Source organism: Callionymus lyra, chromosome 16 (assembly GCF_982586985.1).
Source record: "Callionymus lyra chromosome 16, fCalLyr1.hap1.1, whole genome shotgun sequence".
Lineage (NCBI taxonomy): Eukaryota > Metazoa > Chordata > Actinopteri > Syngnathiformes > Callionymidae > Callionymus > Callionymus lyra.
In genome coordinates, this window is record NC_141833.1 from 15,326,480 (window position 1) to 15,346,905 (window position 20,426).

The window sequence follows — 20,426 nt, forward strand, 5'->3', positions numbered from 1 at the left end:
GCGTGTGACGTCACGTCCTCGACTTGACAAGAATGCCATTAAAAAAAAAAAGAAGAATGAAATTAAAACTACAGTTGACATTCCTAGTATGGATTACGGTTGTTTAATTTTTAGGCAAATATGCATATTACATTTTACATTATTAAAAGAAGAAAACATATATATGTCACAAATTGTTGTTGATCAAATGACAAACAGAACAATTGAAATTGTTTTTTTTTCCAAATTATCCACAGCAATTTTTCATAAAAAATGATCAAAATAAAATAAGAACAAGAAAAAAGAGAAATAACAAGATGATACAATCTTAGTCTAAAGATAAAGAACATAGATCAAAGAAAAATAACTAAGACAAAGGATACAAAGATTAACATAGAACAGAACATCATGATACTATTACTCCACTCCTGCCCCCGAACTCAGAATTGTACAATTTTAATAGCCCGAAGAATGAATGAGTCCTTGAGTCTATTTGTTTTGCATATTATTTTACAAAATCGTACACACAACAAATACTTATATATATCAGTATCAGTTGGTTTTTTTTAAATTTATTTCCAGTGTTGTTAACACAACATATGATTATTTTTTGTGGTGGCAGTACAGATTAAAACAGTTAAATAAAATGACACAGAAAATAAACGATGGCAAAATAGAACCAAGCACACAGTTAAACGTCAATTCCATATAACTGTATTTTCATTTTAAAAACTATATGTAACTATATAAATATAGTCCTCCTTAAACTGTAACGTGTCTTGAGATAACTTCTTTTTTATAATTTGATACTTTTAATAAAAATTGAATTAATTTAAGTTTTAAATCAGAACTCGTTCAACCCTTCTTACGGATAAATGGAAGAGATGAAATAAAATATAATTTAGAAAAAAACACCATCTTTTATCATCTTTAGCTCCTTCATTGTTTCAGTGTGAATCTTAACCTGAAAGTAGAGGGGGGCGCTGTCGAGTCTTTCGATCGGTGAAGCTACGAAGAAAAACAAAGATTACCCGGAAGTGACACATACATAGGGGAAATGGATTAGCAGCCTTAGCATTGTTAGCCTGTGATCGAACTTCTGAGATGAATCTGAAGAGCTGAACTGTAAGAGCTGACTTCACTGTTGTTGTATTTAAAAGTAACTGTTTTCGTCAACTGGCCATTTGTATCTGCCAAGAACGGACTTCAAAACCTATTAATACGCGTGTTTGTGTTCGCTCATGTATCAAGAGCTCACTGCCCAGGGAGCGCCTGAGTTAAATACTGCGTAAAGTTAATGTTAGTAACTGACACACGACTCTTCTTGTTGTCTTTAGTGAGTTACATTTCCCAGTCGATCAGTCAAGGCTACTAACGTCACCATGTCAGTCAACGAGCGAGGAAACAACACCTTGCACTGGGCTTGCGTCGATCATTGGGTTAAATACGTCATTTCTGAGTATTAATGAGAGCGATGGTTTATTTTCAGGTTGAACAGTTTCCTGCTGGTTTGTGTTACCCCTTGTTGATGTTGTTTACGTCACTATTAAGTCGCTGTCTGTTCATTCAGTGATAAGCTCCGCCCCCTTGTGTACAGGTGTCTGAGGTGATTGGCAGGTGGGTGCGGCCATGGCGCTGATTGAGGGTGTGGGTGATGAGGTGACGTTGCTTTTCGGGGTTCTACTAGTCCTGCTGGTTCTGCTCCTGGCCTGGACCTCCACCCACACATCCGAGCCGCCGGACCACTTGTTCACGTCGTCTGCCTCGCCCCCCACACAGGCCACTGGGCCCCCTCACCCGGAGACGGCCGGCTCGTCGTCAGCGGACCCCTCGGTCACCTCCGGCTCGGTCGGCGAGGGCAGCGACGCGGCTCACGCCGACGTGGTGGCGCAGAGCGACGAGGAAAAGGAGGACGATGGGGCGGGGCAGGACGAGGGGCGAGGCACCCCGCAGAGGAACATGGTGGTCCGACTCAAGTTCCTGAACGACACAGAGAGGACCGCCCATGTGGACCCTTTAGACACTGTGGGCTACATCAAAAGGTGAGCTGTTAAAGGACGAAGTACTCAAACATGTTATTTGAGTCAATTACGGGAGCTACAATGTGATATGAATCCACTGTATCCTCTCATCCTCAGTAATTTCATGGATCTTGCTGGATTTCATTGTTTCTTAAGCTGCAGAGGACATAATTATTTATGAAACTTTTTTTTTAAATATCAATAAAATGAAAATACTGCAATATATAAATGTATAAATATAATTGCAATTTAAATTGTTGTAGTATATTTGTAGAGTATTGATCCATTAATCATACTTTCCCGGTGGTTTTCAGAACCTACTTTGAGGGTCAGGAACAACGAGTGCGCCTCATCTATCGGGGTCAGCTGCTCCAGGACGACTCCCGGACCCTGACTTCCCTGAACTTGGTCCACAACTGCGTCCTGCACTGTCACATCTCGCAACACGCCGCCGGGGCCGGGCCCGGGGTGAGACCAACGGACCAGGTCCAGGTTGCGCTGAACGTCGGCAGCCTGATGATGCCACTGCTGGTCTTGATGCTGTCGGTGCTCTGGTACTGTCAGATCCAGTACCGGCAGTTCTTCACGGCACCGGCCACGGCATCTTTAGTGGGCATCACCATCTTTCTTAGCCTGGTCGCCTTCGGAGTCTACCGCCACTAGCTGTGGGCTGCGTTGAAGCCACCACACTGGGCTGCCTTTTTTTGTTCCTGGTGCCATGACACTTGTGGACCTACATAGGTTTGAATCACAGTGCCTCTTCTAGGTTCTGGTTGATCCGGTTCTGAAGAGTCGAGCTGAATTTAGAGGCCTCGAAGGAGTAGTTTTTGAAGCCTAGACGGAACTGGATCAGAACCACAAATGACAATTATTGTAAATTGCATCTTTGCAAAAAAACAGATATTCTATTAAATTGTTTATTTATCTGCTTATTGTTGTTTTCTCTTTAGAACCTTTTGATACATTGACATTCCTTGGAGCTCATGAAAGTGGGTCGACAATATGGAGGGAAATTCTGATAAACTAACTTTAGTGAACAAATAATATGAATTAATCACAGGATGGCTCCAACATAAAGCCATTAGTTATTTTGGTTTCTGAGCTAAACGATCTTCGTTAAAGGGGACTTGAAAGAGCTGGTATACGAGTCACCACCGGGGGGCGCTGTGGGAAAAAAATAATTCACGACCTCGGCATGAAAGAAGACGTTTCCGTGGCGGGAAAAATGCCAATATAATAACCGCGCAAGCGTTTACAGTCACACACCTCCGAGGGTTGAGGTGACGTTAGGTGACTGGACCAGGTAAGGAATTGTCTCCTCTGCGTTATTGTTTATTATCTGTCGATCTTTACTAGATTCCTGCTAAAATTCATTTAGTAAGTAATTTGTATTTATATAGTGCTTTTCCAGACCAGGGTCACAAAGCGCTTAAACAATCAAAACACGTATATACTTTTAAGGTCAAGATAACACTGAGAACGACACAGGAAAAGCCTGAACAAATAAAAACGTCTTAAAGATGTTTCTTTTGGATCTACTGTTTTTCAAATGATCGTTTATACGTTTCTTTGCTTGAGTTTAACTTCTTTAGCTTTATATAATACGTTTGTATACTTTTATTTTAATGCGTTTGGGTTAAACCTTACTTGTTCTACAAAATGGCTGCCATTTAGGGAACAATAGCCAAACTCTACTTTAGCTTGAATGCTAAACGTTTAACAGGACTTGTTTTTCAGTCTTGATAGTTAAAGATGATTACCTGAACTTGCTTTTTATATAAGCAACCATTACGACTTTCAAAATGATTTTTCTTTTTCTTCCAACTGCTAAATAAAGTTGTATTTCATCTAAACGACAATATTTAGGTAAGGTTGTAACATTTTAAAATGCTTGCTTGATTACCCTGTTTAAAACGGTCGGTAATATTAGGATAACTTGCCAAACAAAGAATCTGAAATGGGTTTCATGTTGTAATGCTATGTTCATTTTTAATCAAACAATTAACCTCAAATGTACATCTTGGCTCAGAACTATGAATTCAATGTACAAATAAATGGCCAAATTTAGAGTAATGGAAACATCAAGTTACTGTGTATTTGCACTTGATAAAATATTGTTGGACGTGACGTAAAATTTCAGTAGAAAAAATGTTTCCAACATGTGTCCCTGTAGGCGGGATCGCATGGACGTGCCATCGGGACTTTTGAAGTAGGTAAGTGGTGTCCACTGAGAATACTCTGCTACTGCGGCAACATGGTAACGTTCTGTCTGGATATGATGTAACAAAAGGCCGACTGTAGCTCAGCTCCCAGAACTCTGTTCAAGTTGGCTATGACGATAATTGACCGAAGCATGTTCTGATCCGACAGACTCGCGTTTAAAAAGAAAAAAAGATTCTTGTTCCGTCCTACAGTCGTCTCACACTCTTGTCTGCAGGTACATCGCTGGGTTCAGGGGTCCGGTCGTCTCCTGCTGGTACGTACTTGTTTCTGTATATGATGAACATTTGGATGACGGGGAGATGATGTGAACAGAAGGCCGAATTGTAGCGCCCCCCTCAAGGCAGTTTGTTCTCAGAGGGGGAGCCCCATGACAAAAACCCTAAGCAAGCGTTCATCTGATCCCTGATCTAACAATTCTCATCTAATGGTCCTGATGTGTTTTATCCTCTGGGTTAAACCTTACTTGTTCAACAAAATGGCTGCCAGTTGGGGAACAATGGCCAAACTCTACTTTGGCTTAAATGCTAAATGTTTAACAGGACTTGTTTTTCAGTCTTGATAGTTAAAGATGGTGACCTAAACTTGCTTTTTATACAAGCAACCATTACATTATGACTTTCAAAATGATTTTTTTTTTTCTTCCAACTGCTAAATAAAGTTGTATTTCATCTAAACGATGATATTTAGGTAAGTTTGTAACATTTGAAACCGGTATTATCAGACAGACGGGTCTAACGTTGACCCATAAAAAAAAAAAAATCAAACAATTTCTGCCTTAATACTTGGTCAATATTTAGGTGTGACTTTTGTTTAAAATTTCATATCCTGTTTATTTGCCTCATTTAAAACTGTATCATTGGGATAACAAGGGTAACAAAGAATCTGAAGAAATGGGTTTCCATGTTGTAATGCTATGTTCATTTTTAATCAAACAAACCTCAAATGTACACCTTGGCTCAAAACTATGCATAAAATAGCCAAATTAGGAGTAATGGAAACATCAAGCAAAGTTAGTGTATTTGCACTTGATAAATTCTTGTTTCCAACATGTGTTCCTGCAGGCGGGATCGCATGGACGTGCCATCGGGACTTTTGAAGTAGGTAAGTGGTGTCCACTGAGAATACTCTGCTACTGCGTCAACATGGTAACGTTCTGTCTGGATATGATGTAACAAAAGGCCGACTGTAGCTCAGCTCCCAGAACTCTGTTCAAGTTGGCTATGACGATAATTGACCGAAGCATGTTCTGATCCGACAGACTCACATTTTCAAAAAGATTCTTGTTCTGTCCTGCAGTCGTCTCACACTCTTGTCTGCAGGTACATCGCTGGGTTCAGGGGTCCGGTGGTCTCCTGCTGGTACGTATATGTTTCTGTATATGATGAACATTTGACTGGGAGATGATGTGAACAGAAGGCCGAATTGTAGCGCCCCCCCTCAAGGCAGTTTGTTCTCAGAGGGGGAGCCCCATGACAAAAACCCTAAGCAAGCGTTCATCTGATCCCTGATCTAACAATTCTCATCTAATGGTCCCGATGTGTTTTATCCTCCCTAATGTTTGTTCTTCTCTCTTAGTGTGTGGATCTTCTGTGTCGCCTTTCCTCAAGACCAGGTCTGGACTAGTCCTCTAGCAATCTGCCCCCCTTGATTTGCTCATCTAGCCTCTGGATTCTGTGTAAAATAATGAAGTCTTTAAGTTTATTTATTAATGATGGTCTGGTGTGCAATAAAGTGAAACTCTCAGCAACACACAGAATTCTACATGAACTTTAAACATTTGTTTCAACTGACCTATACCTGCTGAGTAACATGATCTGTTTGTCATTTGAATAAATTATTAAAACTATTGCTTTTTGTGGTATTACTGAATAAAAATATGAATAAATTCAGGAGGAGTTTTGATCAGCATTTAACTTGGTTTCCTGCTCCATGGTATTTGAATCTTGCAGTGTTCGGCTAGTCTTTCTTGTGCACCATGATGTACAGTTCCTGCAGAGATGGCAAATCCTGTGTCCATCACAACTTGTTTTAAGATTCCCAAAGTACTCTTATCGCGGGTATTTTAAATATCTGAGGTCACCACCCTGCACGTGACGTCACATTTACAGCTCTCTAGGTGTTGCCGTTGTTTTAGAAACCTCGTTTAAAAGAAGCTGTTGCATCTAAATGTAATACAACTATTCTTAAAATGAGTTTATTTTAAAACGTAGAACATTTAAATGCAGCTTCTAACCTCCGACCCGGAAGTATTGCTTTTCGTCAGTTCATCATTCTGCGGATCATTCTGCAAACCAGAACCGAACGGAACTGCGGCGCAAAGGGCGGATGGACCCGAACCAGGACCATGTCTTGTCGGTAAAAACGTCTCTTACGTGCTCAGTGTTTGTGTCATCCTGTCAGTTCATGACTCCTGCTGCTAACCTAGCTAACGTTAAAGACGAAAAAACGTGTCTCGCTTCTCATGGCTGTCAATCATTTTAGTTCCGATTTTGACAAGTAACGGAATTCCAAATCTGTTTCTATGCCCACCCTCTAATAAAAAATAAATAAATCCAGGTCTGGATCAAACCAGAACCGGGAGAAGACTCAGAGGAGCTGATGTTACCCTTTCTGAAGAAGTTGTCCATCAAGCTGACTGACTGCATGGATTTACTGGAGGGGCGGGACTTCCTGTCAGTGGGTGAGTCACTAGGAAGTCAAACATCTCTTCCATCATTTTGACCTTTAACCTTAGACGTGCTGCCATACAGGATGCTGTCTTCAAAGCTCAGTCCCGCCTCTCAACAGGAAGATGGTCTACTGCCATCAGTGCCCGAAAGGCTTTTACAATCCTGCGCACCTGGAGGCCCATCATAAGTCCCACCACGAGCTGAGCCCGGACCAGAACCAGTGTTGGCAGTGCGGCAAGACCTATCCCACACTTCTGAGCCTGGTCCTGCACCAACAGATCCACGACCGCTCCTCCATCTACCACTGCTCCTACTGTGACCAGAGCTTCGCCCTGCGCAGAGACTGGAAAACCCACCACCGGACTCACTCCGGCACCAAGCCCCACAAGTGCTGGTGCTGCGGGGACGGCTTCAGCGACCCCGACGACCTGGAGGAGCACCTGGACACCCACAAGGACGTGCGTGGGTATCAGTGCGAGGTCTGCGACAAGATGTTCACGACACGGCAGGGATTCAAGACCCACTGCCTGGCCCACGGCGAGCAGAACCTGCTGTCCTGCGCCGAGTGCCACAAGACCTTCAGCTCGGCGCAGAGCCTCAAAGTCCACCAGGCCACCCACTCCGAGAGCCGGCCGCACCAGTGCCAGACGTGCGGGAAAGCCTTCAAGCTGCTGGGCGCGCTCCGCTTCCACGAGAGGACCCACCAGGATCTCCGTGACTACCACTGCTCCAAGTGTGACAAGTGCTTCTCCAGCCTGCAGGGCCTGAAGCTCCACGACCGCACGCACACCGGACTCAAACCCTACACGTGTTCCCAGTGCGGGAAGAGCTTCACCCAGTCGCCGCACCTGAAGGCGCACATGGTGACGCACACGGGCGAGCGGCCGTTCCTGTGCACCACCTGCGGGAAAAGATTCACGCAGTCGTCTCACCTGCGCTCCCACATCACGCTGTTCCACGTGGGCCAGAAGCCCTTCAGCTGCTCCGACTGCGGGAAGAGCTTCACCATCGCCCACTACCTGAAGATGCATCGGCTCAGCCACACCAAGGAGAAGCACTACCAGTGCTCCCACTGCGACAAGACCTTCTCCTACCACAACTCCTGGAAGGCCCACGAGCGGATCCACACGGGCGAGCGGCCCTTCGGCTGCCAGGACTGCGGGCGGGCCTTCACCACGTCCGGGTCGCTGCTGAGCCACCAGAGGACCCGTCACACCGGGGAGAAGAACCACTACTGCAACATCTGCGGAGAGTTCTTCTTCACCAGCACCATGCTGCGCACGCATCAGCTGGACCACACCGGGGAGCGCCCCTTTGCCTGCAGCTGTGGCAAAACCTTTAAGACCCGCGGGGTCCTGCGCTGCCACCTGAAGAGCTATCCGGACCACCTGCCTCCCACCCGAGGCTGAGCCTTCACGCCGGTCAAGGGGTCATACACAAGCATGCTTGAGAAGTTCATTAGAGGTCAAATATTTAATGAGTTAAACTGCGAGTGTGGACACAAGGTTCTGGTCGGACCAAGTCAATCAAAGACGATAAGGTTTCAGGTTTGTGTGAATGAATAAAAGGGCCTGAAGTGACCTGGTGTTCTTTAATAAAACACTACATTGTTCATCATCACGTCTACTCCGTTGCCTGTCAAATGACATTGTAAAAAAATATATATAGAAAACGCCAAAACTGCCTTTGATCGATTGATACAACTTTATTATTACTACATTAGGTTCATATACATATACATATACATATACAAATAATACAATTAAATGAGAATAATAGGACTATAAAGAAGAAGTTCCAATTTAATTCTGCATTTTTTTTTTTCTGTTTAATTTCAGTAACACAGTAAATTTTCAACATTGTCATATAAAGTAGTTTTGTTAAAATTTGAACAAATTCACTAACATGATTTTAGTTGTTTGCGTTAATGTAAACTACATTGTAACTACGGTTTAAAAAGTGCTATATAAATAAAATTATTATTATTAAGTAAGTAAGAAAGTAAGTAATTAGTATTTGTAGTGTTTTTCAAGACAAGGGTCACAAAGTGCTTGAACAATCAAAAGATACAGAATAAAATAAATACTTAAAAGGTCAGTTTTGTCCACATTTAGCTGAAAAGTGTTTTCACTCATCCATTGTTGAATTTCTAGCAAACAATTGACTAAGCTGCTCAGCCTCTGGGGCTCAGTTGGATCAAAAGAGCAGTAGAGCTATAGATGTCATCAGCAAAATCGTGGTTAGAAACATCAGGAAATCTCTGAATGATTTTACCCAAGATTATCAAGTACAGCAAAAACAATAAAGTTTATATTAGTAGTTATATATTTGTATTATTATTATTCATCCAGACAGGAAGTCAATGAGTCGACTGGTTCAGGTTAAGACCACAACCCCAAAAGTTGACTCGTGTGGGTAAAGTGAGTGTAACTTAACCTGAGACCCTATTTATTTGAAAGTAAACAAGTTTAAAAACCCAAAGATCGATTTGTCGTATTTTGTGTATGCTTTTAATTTGAAGGTGCGTCTGAGAGACTTCCGCCGCGGTTGTAAACAGTCAAGATGGCGGCCCGAGTGGTCAGCGTACCTGTCAGGTATTGGCTGACTCGTTTCCTCTCGCCCTTGGACTTGAGGCACCCCCTTTGCCTCAGGTAAGGCAATGACGTCACGCCATGGGTCATGGTCGTATAATTTAAACTTGTGGTGTTTGCAGCGGAGTCACGTGACGCACAATAAATACATGTGGATTTATGTCGCTTAAACGAATATACTGTTTTATTTACACACAATCTTCCTTGACACCTTCACCTCCAGTTAGCTTCGGATGCGTCACTTCCTGTCCAGCACAACTCATACTTTATAATGACGACATGTCCATTTGGTGTGACGTCATCGGCTTTTTGTCACGTGACTTTCCTCTCTTTTAATGGTGCAATGAATAAGGTTCAGGGTCACGGTTCCTGCGGTGGGGAAAGTGTGGAGGCGCTCTCGTCATGACGGCGGAGAAGAAAAGGGGCGACGACGAGGAATCGTGTGGTCAGCAGCGGGTGAGGATCCGATCGATGGTCCCGGATAACTGGACTAAAAGCCTCTGGTTCTGCAGCTCTGAGTCTGTTCGGGTGGCTGGACCAGAAAGATGAGGTCCAGGAGAAACGCGACGACATGATTCTGCTTCTGAAGAAGGCCAAGGTACCGGCGTCCCACCTGTAGGTCCGGTCATGTGATCCTGATCCCCCTTCTGGTTCTGTGTGCAGCTCAGTGTTTACCGTGAGAACCTGCAGGACGCGACGGACTTCCTCCACCAGGCCGTGGTTCTGGCTCACCAGCTCAAGGACCAGGAGGCCATCATCTACACGTACCTTCAGGTACAACCCATACCTGACCTGCCGACGGCCTTTACCTGATCACCTGTTTCCTCCTCAGATGGCCAACTTGGCGTTTGTGCAAGGTCAGCTAGACAGTGTGAGTATCATCGACCCACAAACCCGGCACCTTTAATTCAATTACCTCTGCCAAGAAGGTTCAGGTCGGAGGTTTATTTTCAGGAAAATAAAACTGGTTTCGTACAAGGGCCGCCATCTTGGATTTAGATCAGGTCAATTCAATTTAATCACATGCAACATAATATACTGGGACTGATGTGAGGAGTCGTCGAGCTCAAATAAACTAGTGATGGAGAAATAAAGCTTTAAAATGAGGTAAAAAACTAAAAAATAATTAGTTTTAAACATGATCAGAAGAGAAAAAAGGTAAATATTATGCCCCAATGAATTTTTTAAATCAAATATTAATTAAAAAAAAAGTTATTTTAAATACACAAATAATACAAGAAACATACAAAAATAATCTATTTTGAACATTTAAAAATGTATATTTATTTTACTGATAGAAAATACTTATGAGACAAGTTTTGTTTACAGTTGAAAATAAAATATTTTGATAGCATCCACATAAATAGAGTCACAGGGGCCACACTTCAGGTCTCATTCAGAGCATGAATGATCCAGCTGGTAATAATGCCCTTGCATGATGACGTTGCCATGGTGACAATATGAATCTAAAGTATGTTTTATATTTCAGGCTGAAAAACTTTTTAAAGCTGCGATGTCTTTCATGCTATCAGGAGGAACTGCAGAGGTGAGAGATCGATCACGTGTCGCCATGACGTCCGTGTTGAATCGTCTTCTTGAAATTCCAGGACGACAACGCCATCATCGAAATGTCCCTGAAACTGGCGAATATCTACGCCGAGCAAAAGAAGTGAGAGAACGGAGAGCGATGGAATAAGAGGAGGGACACGAAAAGAGTGTTTCTGTGCGTTACAGGACGGAGTTAGCTGAACATGGGTTCCGATTCTGTCTGGACTCACTCCGGGCTAAACTTCAAACCCTCGGGAAGGTACCAGGTGATTATCTTAAGTCACACTAGTGATGTCACTGAGGAGTAGGGGTGTGTATGGGCGATAATTTGGTGACACGACAGTGTGGCAACAATACGATATTTTCCGATATATTGTGATACTGTAGTTACAAGTACATATCTGTAGTATTGTCGAGTACTTGACTCTGGTGTTGCAGTATTTACAGACCACATGACTCTTGACGAAGTCGTAACTGATTTCATATGTTTTCAAACCAAAATATGTACAAAGTTCAGCTATAAAAGCTGCTGTAGTCGACTGTATCCTCTCGTCCTCAGTCATTGCCTGGGTCTCTCAGATTTTCATTGTTCTGTTAACTGCAGAGGATTTAAGGACGGCTGCCATCCAGTGACCAGATGTTTAAGTGCGATTTAAAAATAAATAAATGTAAAAACACAATTAATATTACTATTTTAATTGTGTTTTATTTTTAACTTACTTTATTTAAATGTAAAAAATAAAATGGCTATATTAACAATAAAATATGATTTCAGAGCCAATTAATACAAATATTTCTTCTTTAAAAAATATTAATACAGTATTGTGAAAAAAATCGTAATATTCAGTTGTAGCGATATTTTGCTATACCCCTAATGATGATGTCATTGATGATGTCACAGACGATGCCACGGACAATGCCACTGATGATGCCACTGACGAGGTCAAAGGTCACGTACCTACAGAGGAGGAGGAAGACCTGAGGAAGGAGACTCGTCTCTTGCTGGGACTGTGTCTGGACTCCCATGCCCGCTACAGGGTCTCTCTCCGACAGCTGGACCGGGCCGAGGCCGACTTCAAGGCGGCTCTGGACATCTGTGCCCACGAGCAGGGCGAGTCTCACCCACAGGTGCCGGCAGCCGCGAGGGCGTCAAACTCTCGGGTTAATAAAGTGTGTCTTACTCTTCTGGTTTTTCTTCCAGACCCTGGTTCTGATGAGCGACCTGGCCACCGTCTTGGACATGCAGGGCCGTCACGACGAGGCTGTGGTTCTGGTCCAGCAGGCCGTGGGTCTGGGTCGCACGAGCGGCCACCAGGACCAGCACATGTTACTCAACAACCTGGCGGGAGTGCTGATGCACCAGGGCCGGCTGCAGGAGGCGCGTAGCATCTACGAGGAGGCAATGATCCTGGCCAAACGGGTCGGGGACGAGGTGACCCAGGACCAGGTCCAAAAGAGTCTAGAGGAGCTGAAGAAGAAGAGTAAGAAGGGTCTGAATCCCTAAGGGACTGAAAGTAAACTTATTTAAGAGCCTGTCATGTGACATTCAACAGGGAAATAAACGAAAAAAGTGTTGATGGCGTTGTTCATGTTGACTGGACCAGCGTCTGGCCTGGTCCAGGTACAGGCCTCCTTCCCTCTGGACCTCCAGCCCTATCAGTTTCCCACGAGTTGTCAACTTCCTGTTGTCAGTTTACTGAGATTTACACACAAGATGACTGTAAACAAACCTGCAACACACACACGCACGGTGAGAAACTTTGGCTCGGACTCTAACGCTAACACAAACATATTATGATCACAACACTCAGCTACACAACTGTAAGAGCAGATGCCGCTCAGGTAAGTGATGGGGCCGCGGTGACGTAGGAGTCGCACACTAACTCTCACTCTTTCAATCTCACACACAACAGAGAGTAGATCCAGAACTTTGTCACACACTTCATTAGCTGATTAGCTTTAGCTCCGCAGGTGTCGGGTTTATTTTCTCACAGTCCGGTAAAGACCCTCCACACACACATACTCTCACACACACACACACACACACACACTCCGCCCACTCAGGTAAAAGTAGATAAAGGTTCTCCTGCTGCTCACTTGGAGAAGTTTTGAAGGTGCCATGGATGGGCTGAAGAGTCAAACTCCAGAGCAGGTAAAAGAAAATACACACACCCACTCATAAATACACTTATTTAATACACACAAACACTAACACACATCCACCTGCTCACATATGCACTCACACATACAAACACCCTTAGATACATGCATACACACATTCATACACACTCATCTGAACACACGCATGCATACATTCTTACCTATACATACACACTCACACATTTGCACACATCCCATCATAAACACGCACTCGCACATAAACACACAAACATACACACATGCCATTATACATACACACTCACACATACACACACTCACACAAACACGCAATTACACATACACCATCAAACAAAACGCAAACATAGACTCGCACACATATAGACACACAAACTCTTACACACTGACGCACAATCCCAGAGATACATCATCACAAATACATAGACACTTAGAGAGACACACAGTCACACAAACTCACACAAAGACTCAAACACATACACACCATCACACACACACACACACACACTCATACAAACCTATGCAAAAAAGAGTGTTCTTTTTGGTCCAGGTCCGGGTGCATCTTCACCAGCTGGTCTCGGGTCAGAACCAGCAGCTGGAGTGGCAGGAGCAGGTGGTCAGTGGCGAGGGGGCGGGGCTTGACCTGGCATCTCTGGGTTTGATTGACAGCATCTTCAGAAAAGGTAAGTGTACGTCCACATGTCATCCTAGAGACGGTTTTCACCGAGGATGCTTCTGTCACAAGGGGTCGTGGTGTTGGACTTGGACGAGAGCTCGGAGGGCGGGGTTTTCACACGACTGGCCGATCATGTGACTTCAACACCTGAAGCTCGAAAAAGTATCCTGAACGTCCTCCTGCGTCCACACAGGTCAACTTCCTGTCCAGCTTTCCATCTTTACGACTGTATTTCCTGTCTTAACATGGTTTGTTCTACAGATACAAACACCAGTCAGAGTTCTGCAACACAATTAATGGAGACAAGGTGACACACACACACACACACACACACACACACACACACACACACACACACACACACACCCCACACCCCACACACACACACAGGTTAATTGCAGTTTACATTACATGTATGTGTTTGTGTGTAGTTGGCCACGCCCTCAGCTTCGGGGTCCAGATGTGTGGGAACTCTAGTCCTGACAGGTAAGACCTGCATCTCTTCACAGGAAGTACCTCTGATTTCCTCCCACTTGTGACAGGCAAGGTGGACTTCCTGGACGCACCTGCCGTCGCCTTCGTGCGGCTGAAGGAAGCGGTGACTCTGGACTCCTGGCTGGACGTCCCCGTCCGGTTCCTGGTCCTCGTCCTGAGTCCGTCCAACGGCGGAGTCGACCCCCAGCGGCTCGGACTGTGTGTCAAGACTCTGATGTCAGACCAGGTACAACCACAAGACCAGAACTATTAGTTTCCATCAGGATACTTACAAATATAAAAATAATATTTTTTATTTATAATTATTTTTCTATTAATTCAATATTTTCTGTACTGAAAGGTTGAATTTTCTTTATTGAACATATAAAATCAAATGTTTAAAAAATGAATAAAACCTTTTTTACACATAGTTTCATATTTTAATTCCAATAATGTAAAAATACATTTTCTGAATTTAATATTTTTGAATTCTTAGCCTTTTAAATTCAATATAAAAATGTTAATTTTTGAATTTGAATATCAAACTCTATGTATAAAATAATGATAAAAACAATTGAATGCTTAACTCTCAAGTTATCTCTGGGTCAAGGTGACCCAAAATGTGTTTGTGGTATCCCTTGTGTTTTCTCTGGATGTTGTTTTAACACAAGGGTTACAAAGAACTAAAAACATTTGATAAAGGATTCTAAATTTCAACATTTCAAACATTAAAGTCAACCATTCAGAACCCAACTGAGGTCTTGTGTTCCGTTCCTGAAAGGACTTCTGGGAGGCAGCAGCTCAGGCCAGGGACAGACAGGACCTGCTGGAGGCCATCGGCCATGTTCCCGTCAGCCCCGCTACCGAGGACTCCCTGAGAAAGTCCGATCCATGTGGGTTTGGGACACATGGTTCAGGTTCGGGTTTCGGGTTCAATAATATCTTGCCACTTCCTCCAGATTGCGGGGCCACGTCTAAACCGGACCAGGATCTTCTCAGTCGGACCGGCCGTATGTTTGGAGGTCTGGTCCGCGACGTGACCGGGCGGTACCCTCAGTACATGAGCGACATCAAGGACGCGCTCAACCCGCAGTGTCTGGCGGCCATCTTGTTTATCTACTTTGCTGCCCTTGCTCCAGCCGTCACCTTCGGCGGTCTGCTGGGTACGCTCTGTTAACGCATCTCCAAATGAAGCTCTACTCCAAGTCTCAAGAAGTTTCTATAGCTCAGTGGTCCCGCACCTATTTTCAAACCGTGGACCAGTTTAATGTATCACGATACAGTGGCAACGATATGCTTTATTACTATATATTGTGATACTGTAGTAACAAGGATATAGTTGTAGTATTGTCCGAGTACTTGACTCTGGAATGCGTAACAGAACTTGTCGTAACTTCTTTAATTTGTTTTGAAACCAAAATATGTCCAAACATCAGCTTTAAAAGCTGCTGAAGTAAACTGTATCCTCTCGTCCTCAGTCAGCACCAGGATCTCGTGAAATGTCATTGTTTCTTTAGCTGCAGAGGATGTAATGACTGCCAGTTTAATTGCAACACAAAAAGAAACAAATGCTGTGAATAGTCGCATGTTTATTGCTAATAATTGTAGGAAAAAAACGAATTATTTTTATTGTTTTACACATTAAAGTTTAACAATGAAAAACTATGATAAAAAATAAACTCTGATTTAAAAGCAAAAAGTATTATAAACAAATACTTTTTTTTTCTTAAAACAAATCAACACAGTACTGTTGAATATCCATACGTTACTGTGAAAAAAAGTTGTGATATTTAAGTTTATTGATAGTTTATTCTTTTTCATATAGTAATACAACACAAAACGGATATTGAAATATATTTTTTTCCATTTCTGTACAACCTGGTATAAAATTCTTCTTGGATCAGTACCGGTCCGCGGCGGTTTGGGACGACTGCTATTGCTAACTTGATACAGTTCCTGAGCGTGTCTGTGGTGTTCCAGGTGAGAAGACTGGGGGTCTTATAGGTGTGTCTGAGCTGATCGTGGCAACATCAATCCAGGGTCTGGTCTTCAGTCTGCTCGGGGCGCAACCTCTGCTCATCATCGGGTTTTCCGGACCGTTGCTGGTGTTCGAGGAGGCCTTTTTCACCGTGAGCTGTTAGCTTAGCATCATGCTAAAATAAAACATATCAATGTGTTGATGTGTTCATATGTGTTTGTTCAGTTCTGTGAGCAGATCGGCGTGGACTACCTGACGGGCCGGGTCTGGATCGGGTTCTGGCTGATGGTGATTGTGGTGCTGACCGTGGCTCTGGAGGGAAGTGTTCTGGTCCAGTTCCTGTCTCGCTTCACCCAAGAGATCTTCTCCTTCCTCATCTCGCTCATCTTCATCTACGAGACGTTTGCCAAGCTGGCGAAGGTGAGAGGTCACGGCGAGGTCACGGCGAGGTCACGGCGAGGTCATGCCAGGTATATCGCTGACGTCGGTGGTTCTTTTGTGCAGATCTTCAGAGAAAATCCTCTCTGTTGTCATGGGAACGACACAGCAGAGTTGACGCCGGGCAACACGACAGAGGTTCACCTGAGTTCTGATGGAGACCCCAACGTCGCGCTGATGTCACTGCTGCTCATGGGCGGAACCTTCCTGATGGCCTGTTACCTGAGGCAGTTCAGGAACAGCAGCTTCTTCCCCGGACGGGTCAGTACATCCGGTCACATAAACACACACACACACTCACACACACACACACACTCACACACACTGACGACATCTTTCCTGCTGCAGCTGCGACGGGTCATCGGGGACTTTGGGGTCCCCATCTCAATCTTCGTCATGGTTGCCGTGGATGTGGCGTCGGGAGACACGTTTACGCAGGTGAGGTCAGAGGTCACCTCACCCTGGGACCCTTGTGTCCTGACTAGTGTATCAGTGCCATCAGAATATTAAATGGTTAAACTTAATTAATAACATTTTTTTTATTAATATGTTGTTTTTTAAGCATTTCTATTTCATTTTATTTTTAAAATAATTATATTCAATATTTTTATATTGAAAGGTTAATAATGTTCAATGAAATCATTGAATACAAAAGTTTGAACATTTACAAAATGAGTTAATTTTTTTTTTACACAGAGTTTGATACTATAATTCCAATAATTAAAATATATACTTTATAAATTAAATGTTTCTTATTCGCAGCCTTTTAAATTAATTCAATCATGCGACGCACAAACGTATATTGAATTTAAATGGCTATGAATTTTAAATATGTTGAATTAGGAAATTGTATTTTTTAATTATTGGAATTGGAATATCAAGCACAATTGTTTAGAAAACCTTTGACATTTAAATTAAATGATTAAAAATAAAAAAAATAACCTTTGAATAAATAAATTGAATGAAATTATCCAACAATATAATTAAATGCTCAAAAAAGCAACAACATTTAAATTAAAACAAACATTTGAAATGATAAATTCAACTGTTCAACGTTCTGATGCACTGCTACACCTTCTACACCATCTTCACCTTCTGACTCGCCAACAGAAACTTCAAGTTCCTTCTGGGTTTTCCGTGTCCAGTCCAGAGAAGCGGGGCTGGCTGGTGTCGCCGCTCGGGTCGGAGCGGGAGTTCCCGCCCTGGATGATGTTCGCCAGCTTCCTGCCCGCGGTCCTGGTCTTTATTCTTCTCTTCATGGAGTCGCAGATCACAGCGTGAGCCGCTTGTTGTCGTGTTATGTTGTCATTTTTAAACGTTATTTTCTTTAAATGAATTCAATATTTTCTATATAAATAATTGTCTTTAGTTTTTTACTAATTTTATCATTTTATATCTATCTATTTACACATAGACTTTGATATTCAGATTGTAATAATTCAAAAATAAATGTGCTCCTGGCTGTGGCAGTGATCGTAGTCCTCTGGTGTTGCAGGCTGATCGTCAGTAAGAAGGAGCGGATGCTGAGGAAGGGGACCGGCTTCCACCTGGACCTGCTCATCATAGTTCTGGTCGGCGGGATCTCGGCGCTCTTCGGTCTGCCCTGGCTGTCCGCCGCCACGGTCCGATCCGTCACCCACACCAACGCCCTGACCGTGACCAGCAAAGGCGGCGACTCGGCTCATGTCCAGGAGGTCAAGGAGCAGAGGGTGACCGGGTTCCTGGTGGCGCTGTTAGTAGGTAAGTAGGGTCTCTCTCCTGGGCGTGGCTGTGGAGGGCTCACCTGCTCTCACCTGCAGGACTCTCTGTGGTGGCCGGTAAACTACTGGGTCAGATCCCACTGGCGGTTCTGTTCGGAATCTTCCTCTACATGGGCGTGATGTCTCTGACCGGCGTCCAGCTGACCGAGCGGCTGATTCTGCTCCTGATGCCGCCAAAGTACCATCCTGACCGTAGCTACGTGCGCAAGGTGAGTCCAGATCCGAACCAGGAAGATGTGGCGTTGAGCGTGTCATGACTGGACAACTGTCGTGTCGTCAGGTGAGGATGACCAGGATGCACCTCTTCACCATGGTCCAGTTCCTCTGTCTGACCGTGCTGTGGGTCGTCATGGCGACGGCGGCGGCGCTGTCCTTCCCCTTCGTGCTGCTCCTGACCATCCCGTTGCGACGGCTGCTGCTGCCGCGGGTCTTCTCCGACAGAGAGCTACGATACGTGAGTCTCGCGGTGGATTGTTTTTTTCGCCGGGGAGTGTGACCTCTTGACCTCTCCCCGCAGCTGGACGCCGAAGATGCGACGCCCGTGGAGGCGGAGGGCCCGGTGTGAGATGACCACGTCGTCCCCCTGTTCTTACTAGTTTTGCTGAGTCAGCAATTTGTTGTGTCGTGATCCTGACTCACCTTTATGGAAGTAGATCATCGTCATCATCAGAATATATGGTTGAATTTGACATTTCAAACTTTGAATTTTGTTATTGAAAAGTTGTCTAGGCTTTTAATTAAAATTATTTTTAAATTCATTACTTTGTATATTAAATGTTGAAGTTTTTTTTTTTAATATACTTTAATTGAAAAATAATAAGTAGCTCGATACTCTATACTTTTGTCTAGTGGCACTATTATACCATAACATTTTTATATAAAGTTTAAATGTCTAAGAGTTAAGAAATATTTGAATTTAGAAATTGTATTTGTTTAATTATTGAAATTGGAATACAAAATAGTATATAAGTCTATATATGTGTATGTATATATATATATATATATATATATATATATATATATATATATATATATATATATATATATATAATATTAAAGTTGATGCTTTTAATTATCACATTGGATCATTTAATTAAATTTTTTAATTGAAGGTTAAATTTGTTTTGTTTTTTAGATAATTCAATTAAAAAATATCATATTTTTTAAATTTGTATTTTTCACATATACAGTAGAGTTTGATGCCAATAATTAAAAACAAAGATTTCAAAATACATTGTTTTTTTTTAATGTATTCATAGTCTTTCAAATACAATATACAAACATTGGTATAATACTACCAGCAGACAATACTGAATAAGTACTGACCGTTTTGATCGAGTAACTTGACTGGTGGCCCTATGTAACTAATATACTTATATTGAATTTAAAAGACTATGAATTTAAATAATATTAAAAGTATTGGAATTAGAATATCAAACTCTATTTGTACAAAAAAAATCATTCACTTTGAAAAATTAACTTCATTATTTAACCTTAAAATATATTAAAAAAAATATTGTTCTTAAATACAATTTCATTGCTCAGTAAAAACTATATCAATGAAAAGTATTCAAAGTTTCAACTTGTTAAATTCAATATTCTGATGATATACCGACATACTCCTCGGAAGTATTTGTTTGTCAATAAATACATGTAAAAAAATAAAAATAAAATACCAAAAAGACGACTGATGATGATGGGGGGTGTTGCCTCACAAACACACACACACACACACACACACCCCCACACACACACACACACACACACACACACACACACACACACACACACACACACACACACACACACACACACTGACACATGACACCCCAGTATCTGCGACAGCTGACGTTTAAGGGGCTAAAAACAGCCCAGCTCTGGTGATAGGTGGGTGGAGGTCTTCACTTTAGTCTACTGGACTTCATTTCCTGAC

At 42.8% G+C, this 20,426-nt stretch overlaps 4 protein-coding genes and 1 long non-coding RNA gene across 8 annotated transcripts; all 5 read left to right on the top strand.

The window, feature by feature from the left end:
* Window positions 1-1,010: 1,010 nt before the first annotated feature.
* On the top strand, window positions 1,011-2,928 carry tmub1 (transmembrane and ubiquitin-like domain containing 1). The gene is made up of 3 exons (XM_087811048.1): window positions 1,011-1,104; window positions 1,577-2,021; window positions 2,315-2,928. The coding sequence occupies exons 2-3, from the start codon at window positions 1,609-1,611 to the stop codon at window positions 2,661-2,663; spliced, it is 762 nt and encodes a 253-aa protein (XP_087667174.1). The 5' UTR covers window positions 1,011-1,104; window positions 1,577-1,608; the 3' UTR covers window positions 2,664-2,928.
* A 315-nt stretch (window positions 2,929-3,243) lies between these two features.
* On the top strand, window positions 3,244-6,087 carry LOC148063873 (uncharacterized). Its single transcript, XR_015713543.1, has 6 exons — window positions 3,244-3,303; window positions 4,174-4,213; window positions 4,438-4,476; window positions 5,285-5,324; window positions 5,543-5,581; window positions 5,799-6,087. It is a non-coding gene; the product is annotated as an uncharacterized LOC148063873 (long non-coding RNA).
* Window positions 6,088-6,491: 404 nt separating this feature from the next.
* LOC148063874 (uncharacterized) lies at window positions 6,492-8,473 on the top strand. The gene is made up of 3 exons (XM_087811880.1): window positions 6,492-6,578; window positions 6,780-6,903; window positions 6,974-8,473. The coding sequence occupies exons 1-3, from the start codon at window positions 6,549-6,551 to the stop codon at window positions 8,299-8,301; spliced, it is 1,482 nt and encodes a 493-aa protein (XP_087668006.1). The 5' UTR covers window positions 6,492-6,548; the 3' UTR covers window positions 8,302-8,473.
* Window positions 8,474-9,431: 958 nt separating this feature from the next.
* Window positions 9,432-12,606, top strand: ttc19 (tetratricopeptide repeat domain 19). The gene is made up of 10 exons (XM_087810570.1): window positions 9,432-9,543; window positions 9,836-9,939; window positions 9,996-10,081; window positions 10,147-10,257; window positions 10,316-10,354; window positions 10,973-11,029; window positions 11,091-11,152; window positions 11,218-11,297; window positions 11,933-12,159; window positions 12,233-12,606. The coding sequence occupies exons 1-10, from the start codon at window positions 9,455-9,457 to the stop codon at window positions 12,533-12,535; spliced, it is 1,158 nt and encodes a 385-aa protein (XP_087666696.1). The 5' UTR covers window positions 9,432-9,454; the 3' UTR covers window positions 12,536-12,606.
* Window positions 12,601-19,242, top strand: slc4a2a (solute carrier family 4 member 2a). 4 transcript variants are annotated; one of them, XM_087810567.1, is made up of 16 exons: window positions 12,601-13,850; window positions 13,913-14,036; window positions 14,105-14,150; window positions 14,275-14,329; window positions 14,386-14,564; window positions 15,099-15,210; window positions 15,277-15,480; window positions 16,298-16,446; window positions 16,521-16,715; window positions 16,800-16,994; window positions 17,082-17,171; window positions 17,844-18,010; window positions 18,229-18,473; window positions 18,533-18,702; window positions 18,774-18,947; window positions 19,011-19,242. In XM_087810567.1, exons 1-16 carry the CDS (start codon window positions 13,265-13,267, stop codon window positions 19,056-19,058), a joined length of 2,739 nt encoding a protein of 912 aa, XP_087666693.1. In that variant the 5' UTR covers window positions 12,601-13,264; the 3' UTR covers window positions 19,059-19,242. The 4 variants fall into 4 exon arrangements, with proteins under 4 accessions (XP_087666693.1, XP_087666694.1, XP_087666692.1 ...); XM_087810568.1 differs by having other exon boundaries at window positions 12,708-13,183; window positions 13,718-13,850; window positions 16,800-17,171; XM_087810566.1 differs by having other exon boundaries at window positions 12,708-13,850; window positions 16,521-16,994.
* The last annotated feature ends 1,184 nt before the right edge of the window (window positions 19,243-20,426 follow it).

Bases quoted from the DNA above. Each gene is read 5' to 3' on its own strand.
- ttc19 (XM_087810570.1), top strand. From the start codon at position 9,455: ATGGCGGCCCGAGTGGTCAGCGTACCTGTCAGGTATTGGCTGACTCGT. The intron at 9,940-9,995 runs GTGAGGATCCGA...CTGGTTCTGCAG, and splicing joins AATCGTGTGGTCAGCAGCGG to CTCTGAGTCTGTTCGGGTGG. The intron at 11,030-11,090 runs GTGAGAGATCGA...TTGAAATTCCAG, and splicing joins TATCAGGAGGAACTGCAGAG to GACGACAACGCCATCATCGA.
- slc4a2a (XM_087810565.1), top strand. From the start codon at position 13,265: ATGCACTCACACATACAAACACCCTTAGATACATGCATACACACATTC. The intron at 16,447-16,520 runs GTGAGCTGTTAG...GTGTTTGTTCAG, and splicing joins TCGAGGAGGCCTTTTTCACC to TTCTGTGAGCAGATCGGCGT. The intron at 18,703-18,773 runs GTGAGTCCAGAT...TCGTGTCGTCAG, and splicing joins ACCGTAGCTACGTGCGCAAG to GTGAGGATGACCAGGATGCA.
- tmub1 (XM_087811048.1), top strand. From the start codon at position 1,609: ATGGCGCTGATTGAGGGTGTGGGTGATGAGGTGACGTTGCTTTTCGGG. The intron at 2,022-2,314 runs GTGAGCTGTTAA...GGTGGTTTTCAG, and splicing joins ACTGTGGGCTACATCAAAAG to AACCTACTTTGAGGGTCAGG.
- LOC148063874 (XM_087811880.1), top strand. From the start codon at position 6,549: ATGGACCCGAACCAGGACCATGTCTTGTCG. The intron at 6,579-6,779 runs GTAAAAACGTCT...AAATAAATCCAG, and splicing joins ACCAGGACCATGTCTTGTCG to GTCTGGATCAAACCAGAACC. The intron at 6,904-6,973 runs GTGAGTCACTAG...GCTGCCATACAG, and splicing joins GCGGGACTTCCTGTCAGTGG to GATGCTGTCTTCAAAGCTCA.